The sequence below is a fragment of the Cucumis melo genome, chromosome 5 (genome assembly GCF_025177605.1).
Source record: "Cucumis melo cultivar AY chromosome 5, USDA_Cmelo_AY_1.0, whole genome shotgun sequence".
In the NCBI taxonomy this organism is placed as follows: Eukaryota; Viridiplantae; Streptophyta; class Magnoliopsida; order Cucurbitales; family Cucurbitaceae; genus Cucumis; species Cucumis melo.
In genome coordinates this window covers 30,072,256-30,085,467 of record NC_066861.1, presented here as the reverse complement: position 1 = coordinate 30,085,467, position 13,212 = coordinate 30,072,256, and the positions used below count along the sequence as shown (strand labels likewise).

The 13,212-nt window shown below is 35.3% G+C and overlaps 2 protein-coding genes across 2 annotated transcripts; one reads left to right on the top strand and one right to left on the bottom strand.

Annotated features, from left to right (window-relative positions):
• The first annotated feature begins 670 nt into the window (after positions 1-670).
• On the top strand, positions 671-7,269 carry LOC103498593 (diacylglycerol O-acyltransferase 1A). The gene is made up of 17 exons (XM_051084916.1): positions 671-831; positions 921-1,359; positions 1,754-1,834; positions 2,020-2,093; positions 2,210-2,285; positions 2,427-2,494; positions 3,148-3,271; positions 3,653-3,751; positions 3,891-3,992; positions 4,094-4,230; positions 4,322-4,403; positions 4,529-4,549; positions 4,823-4,885; positions 5,926-5,973; positions 6,462-6,524; positions 6,652-6,705; positions 6,977-7,269. Exons 2-17 carry the CDS (start codon positions 952-954, stop codon positions 7,076-7,078), a joined length of 1,602 nt encoding a protein of 533 aa, XP_050940873.1. The 5' UTR covers positions 671-831; positions 921-951; the 3' UTR covers positions 7,079-7,269.
• Positions 7,270-7,877: 608 nt separating this feature from the next.
• LOC103498584 (casein kinase 1-like protein 1) lies at positions 7,878-13,209 on the bottom strand. Its single transcript, XM_008461235.3, has 14 exons — positions 12,827-13,209; positions 12,691-12,731; positions 11,981-12,050; positions 11,743-11,891; positions 11,548-11,643; positions 11,358-11,428; positions 11,196-11,257; positions 9,827-9,890; positions 9,654-9,738; positions 9,450-9,576; positions 9,266-9,348; positions 9,114-9,177; positions 8,842-8,984; positions 7,878-8,518 (listed from the first exon to the last, which is right to left on the bottom strand). Exons 1-14 carry the CDS (start codon positions 12,900-12,902, stop codon positions 8,216-8,218), a joined length of 1,434 nt encoding a protein of 477 aa, XP_008459457.1. The 5' UTR covers positions 12,903-13,209; the 3' UTR covers positions 7,878-8,215.
• Between the last annotated feature and the right edge of the window lie 3 nt (positions 13,210-13,212).

Genomic DNA, 13,212 nt, shown 5'->3' with positions numbered 1-13,212 from the left:
AAAAACTGTTTTAAAAAAAAATTATAATTTATAAAATTGATAGTTCTCCTACCCTCCTCTCCTGATCGCACTGACGAAAAAACCCATCCAACCTTCCAACTACATCATCATATTACATTTACATTTTTAGGTAAGTGATGAAAAGTTAGTTATTTGTAATTGGTAAAGATTAAAGTAACAAGACAAGAATAATCAACTATAAATCTACTTTTTTTATAAAAAAAAAAAATACCATAAAATTTTTTATTGAAACAACATGGTTAATTCACAAGTCAAACCAACAATGATACTATATTTGATAGCACATAGGTTATAGGTACGAATTTATATATATATATATATATTTCTGTAATAAACGTAAAGGAGTTATTAACTAATTTAAAGAGATAATCCGTCAAAGTATCTTTGTAATTAATAATAAATGTAATTCTTTGTAGAAAGATAAAAACGACATTAATGAGAGGATACTAATGTTGATATTATTTAATTAATAATTGTAGTATAAGATAAATATGTCAACGATGTAATTCTAAACTGGGGGATGTTGAAACCAAATTAATTCGAATGATAAATTATTGGGTGAATAAATGCCAAAAAGCGGTGGGAGTTGAATTGGTTCGTCACCACGTCGCGAATTTGTAAAGTGTGGCATCTCTAGATTCTTGACATTTCTCTGCGGTCTGTTCCATTTCAAATTCCTATTATTTCATTTCCTTCTCTCTCTCTCTCTCTCTCGAATGTGAAATCTCTTCTCCCTCTCCTATTTTTTTTGGTTTTCTTTCAGGATTCCTCCTCTCCTTTTGCTTTCATTCATATCTTCACCGACTATATGTAAGTTTCCATTTCTCCCGCTCTTTCTCTCTCTCTCTCTCTCTGTATGCTGTTTATCCGCGCTTCATAATCTCTCTTCCTCTTTCCAGAAATTTCTCTCTCATTGTTGTTCTTGATTCCATGGCGATCGCCGATACGCTTGAGAGTACAACCCCCTCGGATAGCTCTTTAAGCGACTTAGATGCCACACGATTCCTTCGTCGGAGACCGACTTCTGCTACCACCGCTGGAACTGAGTCTGATACAATTTTCAGACCGGACATTCGTGGTACTCATACTTCGCCTCCAGATCATGCAGCTGTTAATGGTTTATCGCCTGCCAAGAGGTTTCAGGAGGATAATGATCGAAATGACGCTGTTGAAAATCCGAATCTAATAGAAACGGAGAAGGTTTCTGGTGAAATGGCGGAGAGTCGAGGCGAAGCCAATTCTGATGTTTCTGCTGTGAAATTTGCTTATCGACCTTCTGCTCCGGCTCATAGACGAGTGAAGGAAAGTCCTCTAAGCTCTGATGCGATATTCAGACAGGTAGGTGGTAATTCTTGTTTATTTTAGCTTCGGCTTCAATATAATTGTACTCACCATTACAATTGTGTACACACACTCACACATATATCCGTTCTTCCGTTTTGCTATCATAAGTAAGCTTAAACAGTATAGCTGGTACCTGGAATCATAAAACAGCTAGCTAAAGTCGATTTTCTGTTTCTACGTGAAATCATGCTTACGCCGACTGCTTTTCCGAGGAATTTTTCTGTGATGAGAACAATTAAACTTGCATTTTCATTGAGTGTATTATACTCTCAAGAACTATAGACCTTTGGTTAACATGCCGTGTTATTTCTGGCCTAAGGTTTTAGATCTGATTTGATGGTTAATGAATATATGTAATGCTGATAATTTTATTAACTTTAAATGACAGAGCCACGCAGGTCTGTTCAACCTCTGTATAGTAGTGCTTGTTGCGGTAAACAGTAGACTAATCATTGAGAATCTTATGAAGGTGTGCCTCCTCTATACTCTGTTCATTAAACTTGGCTCACAACAATGTAGAAGAAGTTAAATCCATTCAGTGGTCGTTTTTTACGTATTTCTTCCACTGTTTTTCATTTGGTCTATTTTGGAAGAGTAATATCTCTTAGGTTTAATGTAGTCTCTCTTTCTCCCTCGTTTGGTTACTTTATGCAGTATGGCTTGTTAATTCAAACCGGTTTTTGGTTTAGTTCAAGATCCTTGCGAGACTGGCCACTCCTAATGTGTTGGTAAGTTCTCTATTGTTTCTTGTGCTACTAAACTAAGATGCATGAGCTATTACTGATTTATCGGTGAATGCATTTCAAATTATTATCTGATATTAGGCAATGCCTCGCTCTTGCAGCCTTTCTCTCCCTGTCTTCCCTCTTTCTGCCTTTCTTGTTGAGAAGTTAGCTTCACAGAAAGATATATCTGAGCCTGTACGTTTTCTTGGTTAACTCTATGGGAGATCTCCCTTCTTTTATTTCCTTTACGTCTTCAGGATAATAATTGTTCCTTTGGGTGGATTTTGACTGTATACATGATAATTGGATGCTTAATGGCTGAAATTGTAATTGCAGGTTATTATTTTTCTTCATGTTATTATAACCACTACTGCAGTTCTGTATCCAGTTTTTATGATTCTCAGGTCAGTTATGGTTTACTCTTCCCATTTGGCAACTCACTGGGAAAATTGTCAATTGAGTGAGAACGATGTTAAGATAATTTCTCATTTTATTTATATGTTCTTACCTATGTTTTAGCATGATAAAGTTTCTTATATAAGTGAAGGATGGGGTTGATGTTATTATATATTTTTAACCTTGACGTAAGGCTTTTGAAGAGGTAATGAAACCGTGCTGACTTTGACAAGATAGGTCATTATGGATGTTTTATGCATAGTTATCTTGCAATGTTGTTTTCAGAAATCAGAATAGTGTTAAAATCTGGTCTAATTTGCTTGACGAAAAAATCGAGACAGCCTAGCTTCATTTAGCTACACAGTCTAGCTTCATAAAGATTATCGTTAACGTTCTCAATATCTATTATATAATTAGGAAGGGCATGTCGGCATTTACTTTCATTGGAGCCTTGTAAGTTGGACACTATTATTTCTTAATATCTATAACTGAACTTGCATAAGTAGTATACCATTTAAGTCTCCTCTGCTTTCTAGATATTCTGGAGAATGTAATCTACTGTTTATCTATGGGAATGATGCTAGATTCTATGATCCTAACTGAAATCTCACGATATAAATTTGAAGCCTGCGATCTTATTTTATGATTTTAAACTGGGCAGGTTTGACTCTGCTGTTTTGTCTGGTGTAACCTTGATGCTATTTGCATGCATTGTCTGGTTGAAATTGGTTTCATATGCCCATACGAATCATGACATGAGAAAAATTTCCAGATCATTTGATCAGGTATCAATCTGGTTTCCTTTCATAGGTCCAAACAAAGTGTTTTTGTAGGAAAATAGTATTCATTGAGTTGTATAGAGTTTCTAATAAATTATTAGTCTCAAATTACAGTGTTTTATTTGATTATTATTGTTATTATTTTTCGTTCAAAAGAATATTATTGAACATTTTAAGTTTAGAACTGAGGCAATGGAACCAAGAGCCAGATTTGATTAGATAGCTTACTTTTTACTGGTTTTTCCAAGTTTATTTGAAGTTATACTCTTAAATTTTATCCTCTTCATTCTGTGCTATGGTTAGAAATATGTATATTACCATTATTTCTGCATGATGCTTGATGTTTTGTTATCTTTCTGTTCTAATGTAATAAAGTTATTTCTTTAGGGAGATGTCTTGCCTAGTTCCCTGGACCCAGAGGACCCTCACAATGTTAGCTTCAAGAGTTTGGTTTACTTTATGCTTGCTCCAACTTTATGTTATCAGGTATTGTGTTAATGAGAAAATGTATCGCAGTCTTCCACGTTCATGAATCATGTGTGGATAATTGCTTGTCCATATTTCTGTTACCCACTGTGATCAATTCTATTCCTGTTGATGGGAAATTTTTGCATTGTTTTTACAGCCAAGCTACCCACGAACAGCACACATACGAAAGGGTTGGGTGGTTCGACAATTTATTAAGTTAATAATATTCACAGGTGTTATGGGTTTCATTATTGAACAGGTATTGCCTGCTCTTAAATCCTAATAATTCTCCGGCTCTGTCTTATTTTTAAGCTGCATAAATTGATGAGTCTTTTGTGTTTCAAATTTTTGATCTTGTAGTACATAAATCCCATCGTCAAAAATTCTCAACACCCCTTGAAGGGTAACCTTTTGTATGCTACAGAGAGGATCCTAAAGCTTTCTGTGCCAAATTTATATGTTTGGCTCTGCATGTTCTACTGCTTTTTCCACCTATGGTATGTTTCTGCAACAGTTAGAACATTTTGGATTAAATCACTTGGTTGAGCTTTGAATTAAGAAATTAAGAAGTTTGATTTCACCTGATAGGTTAAATATATTGGCGGAGCTTCTTTGTTTTGGAGATCGGGAGTTCTACAAGGACTGGTGGAATGCCAAAACAGTTGAAGAGGTTATATATATATGCCCAGTGAAAAATTATTTCTGACGCTTTCTTCACCTCTTCCCTTTTTTGGAAGAAAATTTTAACTATTTGTCTTGATTGTGTTGATCTTTCCTTTGTCACCATGGCTGCAGTATTGGAGGATGTGGAATATGGTATGTTTCTCAACCCACACTTTTTCGAAGTGATTTTCTATCTCAGCTTTGATCTATCATAATGTCCAAACTTTCGCTGTTAGTTTAATATTTTTAGTTCATAATACAACCAATACTTACTAAGTGTTTGTATAACATGCACAGCGCACACACTGAATTCCTACTTACAGCATACTATCTCTAATCACTGTCACTAATTATGTCTGAAATTAACCGTGTATAAAAGAAAGAGGGTGAAATTAACTGTGCAACTGATTTGACTTCTGTAAACAGCCTGTCCACAAATGGATGGTTCGCCACATCTATTTTCCATGCCTAAGAAATGGGATACCGAAGGTACTAAATTTACACACTGTACTTTGCGCTATTTTTTATTTTTCAGATAATTATTTGGTGTCAGCTTCGTGTATTGACATTTTTCAATATATATTTACCATATTAACCTTCAAATGTTGATTTCACTTTTTACTGATATGATAAAAAAATGCTTGAAAATGTTTAAAATGATGAATGCTTGGTGCTCTTTCCCTGTTGTCCGTGATAAAGTTAAGTTCGTTGCATTTATTACCTAATGGACGAAGATGGTAATGTATTTTATTGAAATTTAGTACTTTCAATAGAGAGGGAGACAACACATGTGATCACTAAAGAAAAATGAACACACCTTGGTGGTCTTGTCAACTATTTATTAAGGATCAGTGATCTCAGCACCCAAAAGATGATTTCATTTCATTACTCAAAATATTATGTTTGGTAAATGCTTTATCAAAATTTCATTTTCAATCAATCACCAATTCATCTACAATTATTAAATAATAGCGTAAGGGTAGGCAGGTAGCGATGAGGTAATAAATCTGACCAAGGAATTTTGGCATCTATTTATCCAATGTGATAACATTCAACTTGATGTTAATTATAGGCACGACACAAACCTTTTTGCTGTACTTTTTGCTTGACCGCAAGCTTACTCCTAACTGAAAAAGAAACACCTATCTTTTGGAATTTATTGAATGACTGGCACTTATCTGCTTTTTAAATCAAATTTGACTTGGAAAATTGAGTTGGGGGATTCGTTATAGGAGCACATTCAAGAATGGAATCTACACAAGATTCTTTGCGCTCACCTTTTTATGAGCGACATATTATGAACTAATTGTCAACCTGCCACGATCAATTTTATGTTTTCTGCATTGTTTGACTTCTTTTTCATCTAGTCTTAGGGATTAGAGAAGACTTGTCCATCTGCCAATTTCTTAGCTGGACTCTGAAAATTTCATCTGTGAACCGAGCATTAAATTCAAATTCTTTAATTGTTGTATAGAAAATTATTGCATTAATTGCTGTATTTCTTTTTTCCCCTAAACAAACACATGCAGGGAGTAGCAGTTGTAATTGCATTCCTAGTTTCTGCGGTGTTCCATGAGGTATAACTCTTGCTTCTCATTTATCAGTGTTATATCTCCTAGTTTTTCTAAAGTTTTGTTTGTTGTGCTTCATCGAATTTTTGGCTTGCGGAATAAGGAAATTTTTGTTTATACCTAAACCATGATTGAATGATTTGGAATTGCCATAGCTTCTATTCTAATGCAAACAATTATCTTTCCTGCGCTTGTTCTGCACCAAAAGTTCAGGAAAGATATAAAAGAAAAGGAGCAATATACTCAGTTCTCGTCAATTGTAAAAAAATGTAAAAATCCAATCTCAATTTAAGGCCAAGATATTTCATTTGAATCAATTTTAATAGTTATGATCTGTGGAATTGCCCTCTACTTGCCTCTTCAAACTTCGCTGCTCAAAGAACTGTCATGTTGACATAGATGTTCCACGATTATCGAGTACAATGATAATGTTTGGTGGAGGGTTAGTCTGTATTGTATTCTAATTAAATTCCTTATTGTTTTTATTTCTGCAGTTGTGCATTGCAGTTCCTTGCCACATGTTCAAACTCTGGGCCTTTATTGGAATTATGTTTCAGGTCAAATCTTTTCACTTCCATCTTGTTAAGAAATTTCACATCATAGCCCGTTGTGCTGGACGTGAATTTGATTGGTTCCCTCTCCTCCTCTTTGCTTTTGCTTCAACTGTTTTCTTGCTTGATGTAGGTTCCGCTGGTTTTGATAACAAATTACCTACAAAATATGTTCCAAAACTCTATGGTATGCCACTCTCTTCCTAGAAAATATCAAATTGCACACAAATTTTGAGGAATCTTCAAGTTTGCAGCACCTATTTGTGAACTTATCGTCTATTAAAGTAAATACCAGGGACGCTTCATCTGAATTCAGAACTTGCGTAGAGTGCATTGATAAGAAAGTTATTCTGTTCAATTCTATAAAATCGAATACGCATGGAAAAAGCAATAGTTGTGGAAGCTAATAAGAGGCTGTGGTTGTGCTATTATTTATGTTCTCTGTTTATGAATGTCAGGTTGGGAACATGATATTCTGGTTCATATTCAGCATTCTAGGTCAACCAATGAGCGTTCTACTCTATTATCATGACTTGATGAACCGCAAAGGCATTGACTAAGACCTACTATGGAGTGTGCGGTTAAACGGTAGCAATCCCACTCTGTTTCATTAATCAAATCCTCAACTGCTTTTACTAGATTTTGTATTCTTTCTTTTCACCTTCTGAGATCCGATTCAATGTTTTCCTATTAAACTTATATTTGTAAATTGATTTAGGCTTCTTTCTAATTCCACATGGGTTTCAGACTACTACTCTACCGGAGCTTCATTTACCAAAAGATAAAACGTCCAGGCACAAACTATAATAAAACCTTCAACACAATGGCCAATTTCTAAAAAGGTTCCCTATTTTATCATCTTACCTTGTTTTATAAAACTAATTTTTTCGCATGGTAGATTTTAAGTTCTCAAACGTGAAAACGTTCTTAGTGAGTAAATTATCAAGTGAGAGGTTCTAAATTACTTTATGTTTTAGAGATTATTTAAATAGCAAATTTAGAGATTATTTAAATAGCAAATTTAAATATTATTTAAATAGAAAATTTAGATATTATTTAAATAAGCAAATTTAGAGACTATTTAAGAGGTTTTGCAAGAATAATAAAAGATAGAAATAAAAAATACTTATCGTGTAAATAATTTATTTATTTTGTCATTTTTTATAATTTTCTATTAGTTTAATCGATAGCAAATTCAGCTAAATATTTTGAAAATATGGTGAAGAAGTGGCAAAATCCTTACCATTTGTTATACGAAAAGACCCCTCACTTTTTTCGTTTATATAAAACGTAAAGATGGATTGAAGTGTAAATGGAAAAAAGAGAGTATATGAGGTGGAGACTTGAAAGCATAAGATGTACATGGGGCAAATTTACGTTTTAATATAAGAAGCAAATTCACAAGGTTTCACGGTTTTTTCTAGTGGGACAAAGGGAGAAGACATGTGGATGGTAAAATGTATGTTAAATAGTGGGACGAATTTGTGAAGGACTTTACAATAACAAATCCCAAATAAAAGACTTTTGTGGGTTTGTTTGTTGTCTTAAGGAATCATAAATTGGAGTATGTTCCCAAATCACCACACCCCTTTGAAATGAAAGGAGAAGAAAATCCTCCAAAATTCTAGAGCGGCAAATTGCACGAGTGTTGTCCCACACCGGAAGAAAAATTCTTGTACAAAGTGAGCTTTTTACTTTTAATAATGCACCCTCTCGTCGTTCTCCAACTGAAGTCCTTCAATTCCTTTCAACGCAGAGTCGTAGTTCTTTACATGTCCATGTCCTGTGTGCCTTCCAGAAGCGCTCCTCTTTGGATCCGCAGGTCCGACTGGTGGGCTCCTTTGTGCACTCATGCTCTTGTGCAGTGCCCCAGGACTAGCATCCCTAGTTCTTGATCGGTGTGGATCCAATTCGCTTCCCACATATGGGTCCCGGCTGCTCGAGACTGCGGCACGTCTTGATGATCCACTTGATCGTCCCACAATATTAGGCCCTGAAAACTGCAATGCGCCGCAACTCAAGACGTTATTATAACCTAGAAAATTTAATCAAGAACAAGTTCGAAATATACTGTAGTAAGACTATCGTCTTTCTAGTTCGACAAATTAAAAGCATTATTGCGAATAATGTTTATGCAAAACAATACAACAATTGTCCGATTATCAGTGCCATTTTTAAATGATTAAAATGACAATTTTCACACTACTAATTAAAATTGATATTAAAAAGTTTTATTTAGATCGATTGAAAGAACTTCTGGAGTGGTTTCACTCGTAGAAAATAAAAATTGATGTCATAACTAATTGATAAACCTCAAACGTACCACACCGTCCTTAGGAACTGCTGCAGCATCATTGGCAATTGGGCTCTTCTGTTTGGCAAAAGTCGAGTTCATAGCCAAACCGGATGCCCTCCGCCGAGATGAATCCATCAAAGACATCCCAGCTAGTTGTGCTTCCTCTCCACCTAAGTCAAACGGCAGCAGGAGAAGAGATTTAATCGCCCAACAACAAAAGCCGATAGACAAAAGCAAAAATTTGATCATTGATGTGATCAAGATCAAAATCAAAATCAAAATCAAAACCAAAACAGCACCTGTCTGTCTATCAGGATTTGCAATACCAGGAGGAATTCCAGAACTGGTTCCAGCACCGGCTCCCTATGGAGAAACTAAGTACATTTACATCCAGTACGCTTAAAATAACGGGTTTGCTCAGCACAACAAAAGCAAGTCATGTACAACTAACCAGGGCACGTGTTGGAGGAGTGGCCAGCTGTGACTGCTGATACTTTAAAATGGTCCAGTCAAACACATAATCAAACTGGAAACCTGCTTCAAAAGAACCAAGAGTACCAAACAGACAATAGATGATTAGTGACAAGAGGAGAAAAACGCCAGGGATAAACTATATAGAAGGAAAGAACTCAAACCTTCACGAATAAATAGATCACGAAATATTCTTTTCAGATAAGCATAATCTGGCTTATCATCGAAACGTAGTGATCGGCAGTAATGGAAGTATGATGCAAACTCTGATGGATATCCACGGCATAATGCCTAGAAAATAATTAAATTCTTTTATACACAAAAAGTAGTGAAAAATGCCACAAATTTTACATTTGAGATCAACTTACCTCAATGGATGTAGAAACTTTTTTCTCACTAATTTTCTCGTACTTCTGTTTTTTAGTGCCTGCTTTCAGTCCCTGCCAAGGAAGACTACCAGAACAGAGGATGTAATACTAAGTCAACTAGCACCAGAAAAGATGTAATGAATAGCAAAAAGAAAGTGGCAAAAACTAATCACCTTCCTCTTAAGAAATACATGAGGACATAACCAAGGGACTCCAAATCATCCCTTCGACTTTGCTCTGAAACCCAGAAAAAGACAATTAATAAAAGACGACACTTACTACGTTAATAAAAGGAAGAGAAAATGATAAACTATTTCCCAGGAACGGACATAGATGTTAAGGTGAGCCTTAATTCTAAGCAAGTGTATCATCTATAATAGATAGCCAGGACAGCATTTACAGCCCAAAAAGGGGCAAACATTCTTTGTGCTCGTGCATGGTTCGAGCTTATTTTTTATAATGTTGGTAGAAGATCCACCCATGAATACACGAAGCAAAAATAATTATAAAGATCGGGGTAAGACGTAAGGAACTATAAAGGAACACTTAACGTTATAGCTTTGGTCAAAACCAATTTGTTTTGCTTTACATGCCATATCGATTGTTGTTCCTACAGTAATCATTTGTGAGTATGTGTTCATTGGTTTAAAAGAAGAGCTCATTGTTACAGTACAGAAGTAGTTGGGACTTTTTTTGACAAAGAACCAGTGCAATATCTGAAGGCAGGCATGTTAACTAAGTGAATGGAGTAGAACTCATCAAACGTTATATGACTTCTTAATGTGCTTCTTTGCACCAAAACACTCCTAAGTTAACATGCTTTATTTTTTATCGCATTAAATTATCAAGTGAAAGGTTCTAAATTACTTTATTTTTTAGAGGTTATTTAAATAGCAAATTTTGAGATTTACTTAAGGTTTTTTCAAGAACAATAAAAAAATATAAACTATTTACACTATTTATCATTTATATCAAAATCAAATCTAATGAGTTTTCTCCTTTGGTGATTGTCTAAGGGATTGTCAACATAAATGTACACCTAAGGGATTGTCTTTCTCCGGGTGCTCTCTTGTAGTACTCTTTATATGAGTCTCATTAAATTTCTGTTATCTCTTGAATATCAATTAAACTCTCTGTTTCTTGTTTGCCAAAGAAAACAAAATCTCCACCTCAAATGATTCACCATATTTGAAAGCTCGAAAATGTAGCAAATATAATTAACAGTTCAATAAATTTGTGCTTACTCTTTCAAATATGGATTTCATCAAATGTGTTAATGTTGGGTCTGTGTCCTAATTCTTATGAAGTATATATATCACGGTACACAGTATCTGTTTCATTTTGTGTCCATTCTACTAGCTGGCCACAGCTTCACAACCAGTGGATGTCACATACAATTATTATTGTGTCAAAACAATCCAACATGCAACTTGACTATCAAATGTTGCAAGACGAAGCATTCAAACAATAGCCTCAAATTATAAAACAACAGCACGATCAAAGAATAAATATTATTAATATAAAGAAAGGTAAAAGAATTACCTATCCCAAGATGGGTGTTCATGCTAGCATATCTTGCAGTCCCAGTCAAGTTCTTGTTTTCTCTACAATCAGAAGGAACGATTAACAAAGCTTGCAATAAAAGTAAAAATAAAATAAAAAAATCATGAACAGTCAAACGCAACATCTAGCAACTCTTATAACCTGTAGGGAATGTGTTGATGGGTAGAACTATCTCTGTACTTCTTAGCAAGACCAAAATCAATGATGTAAACCTGCGTGTTATGATCGAAATCATGCATTATCCTTACATTTCTTTACAAAACTAAAATTTATTCAGACTGGACTAATATTTAATTCAAGTGAATTTGCAGCATCTAGTAACTCTTATAACCTGATTTGCACGCCTTCCAAGCCCCATCAGAAAATTGTCCGGCTTAATATCTCGATGTAGAAAGGATTTAGAATGGACAAACTCAACACGATTGATCTGAGCAAACAACCAAATTGTGTTTACTATTTGAATTGTAGTAGACAGCAAAGTGAAAACACACATATATCAGATGTCAATTTACTTAATGAAATCTACCATTTGGTCTGCAAGCATAAGAACTGTCTTCAAAGAAAGCTTTCTGCTACAGAAGTTAAAAAGATCTTCAAGGCTGGGACCAAGCAAATCCATTACAAGAACATTGTAGTCTCCCTCGACTCCAAACCATCTTACATTAGGTATCCCAGCTGTGTTCAACAGATTTCAGAATGTAAAGTAAACTCAGATAATTAACGACAAATAATATTAAAAGAAAAGTAGAAGAATATATCATTACTTCCTCCCTGAAGAATTCTGTACAACTTAGACTCGTAAAGCAACTGAGGATGCTTCGTCTTGACATTTTCCTGCCAATAAGGAACATGATGCAAGTTGGATTTAGATTTTAACTAAGAATATCAAATGGCTCGGGAAAGAAAAATGAAGCGAAAACTACAGGATTCAGTTCGAAGCGTCACAAACACATCGAACAGATAATTACGCATCCAAACTCAACTAAACACGAATATCATTTCTATTCGCTTTATTTTAGCCAAGTAACACATATATCACTGCTTCTCTAAGACGACAGCAACTTCGATTCAAACATTAACATTCTTAGCATTCACTATCCCTCCAAGTAGCGTGACCAGAGAGGATCAACGTTTCACTCAACTAAACTTAAAAACTCCGGCTATTTGCTTTAAGTGTCACACGAATCGGTCCTATTCTAAGAAGACCGAAACATCAATTTACACATTAACGTTCTTCTCATTCAAAACATCTCCACTTGGCATATCTGATAGAAAACCAAAGTCCGGAACACCTCCAATATAATTGAAAACCTGGCTCGGTAGTAAGTGAACAGTTCATCGTAAATACCGGCATATATAGACTTCAGAACCACAAACGTGGAGCCGGAGGGGAAATAACAAGCGTAGGAGAGAGAGAGAGAGAGAGAGTAAATAGAGTTAGAATCGCAGTGTTGAATAAGATCAGAACACTTACGAGTTTAATTGCAACCTCTTCGTTCGTCTGTATATTAGTACCTGCAGATGGAATTGAAGCATTAAAATTAAGTTGTTGTAATACAGCACCAAAATGAGAAGCTGAAACGAAGAAAAAGAAGAGGAGAAAGACGAACCAAGATAGATCTCCCCGAAGGAGCCGCTACCGATCTTCCGGCCAAGGCGAAACTTATTGCCGACGCGAGGTTCCATCCGGGAAGGGGGAAAAAGAGGAGGAGGAAGAAGAAGAAAGAGAAGCGTAAAGATTGAAGATGATTTAGGAGAAGTTGAAGATGGAATCGAGGGAGTGGAGGGCGAAGAATTCAAAATTCAGCGCCATGGGAAGGGAGAGAAGAAGAATCGGAGGTTCATGGATTAAGAAATGAAAGGAAGGGAGAAATGAAATTAGAGATCTAGGGCAGGAATTTTGGTTATCATTTTCTTTGGATCACTCCATAGGCTTAGGGTTGGGTTAAAAAGCTTTAATAAATATGGTAATGTTTTACTCCTAACGGAAACGGAA

Coding starts and splice junctions, on each gene's coding strand:
- LOC103498593 (XM_051084916.1), top strand. CDS start 952: ATGGCGATCGCCGATACGCTTGAGAGTACAACCCCCTCGGATAGCTCT. Junction 2,495..3,147: donor CCAGTTTTTATGATTCTCAG/GTCAGTTATGGT, acceptor TAAACTGGGCAG/GTTTGACTCTGCTGTTTTGT. Junction 3,993..4,093: donor TGGGTTTCATTATTGAACAG/GTATTGCCTGCT, acceptor TTGATCTTGTAG/TACATAAATCCCATCGTCAA.
- LOC103498584 (XM_008461235.3), bottom strand. CDS start 12,902: ATGGAACCTCGCGTCGGCAATAAGTTTCGCCTTGGCCGGAAGATCGGT. Junction 12,732..12,826: donor CTTCGGGGAGATCTATCTTG/GTTCGTCTTTCT, acceptor TTCCATCTGCAG/GTACTAATATACAGACGAAC. Junction 11,644..11,742: donor TTATGCTTGCAGACCAAATG/GTAGATTTCATT, acceptor TTGTTTGCTCAG/ATCAATCGTGTTGAGTTTGT.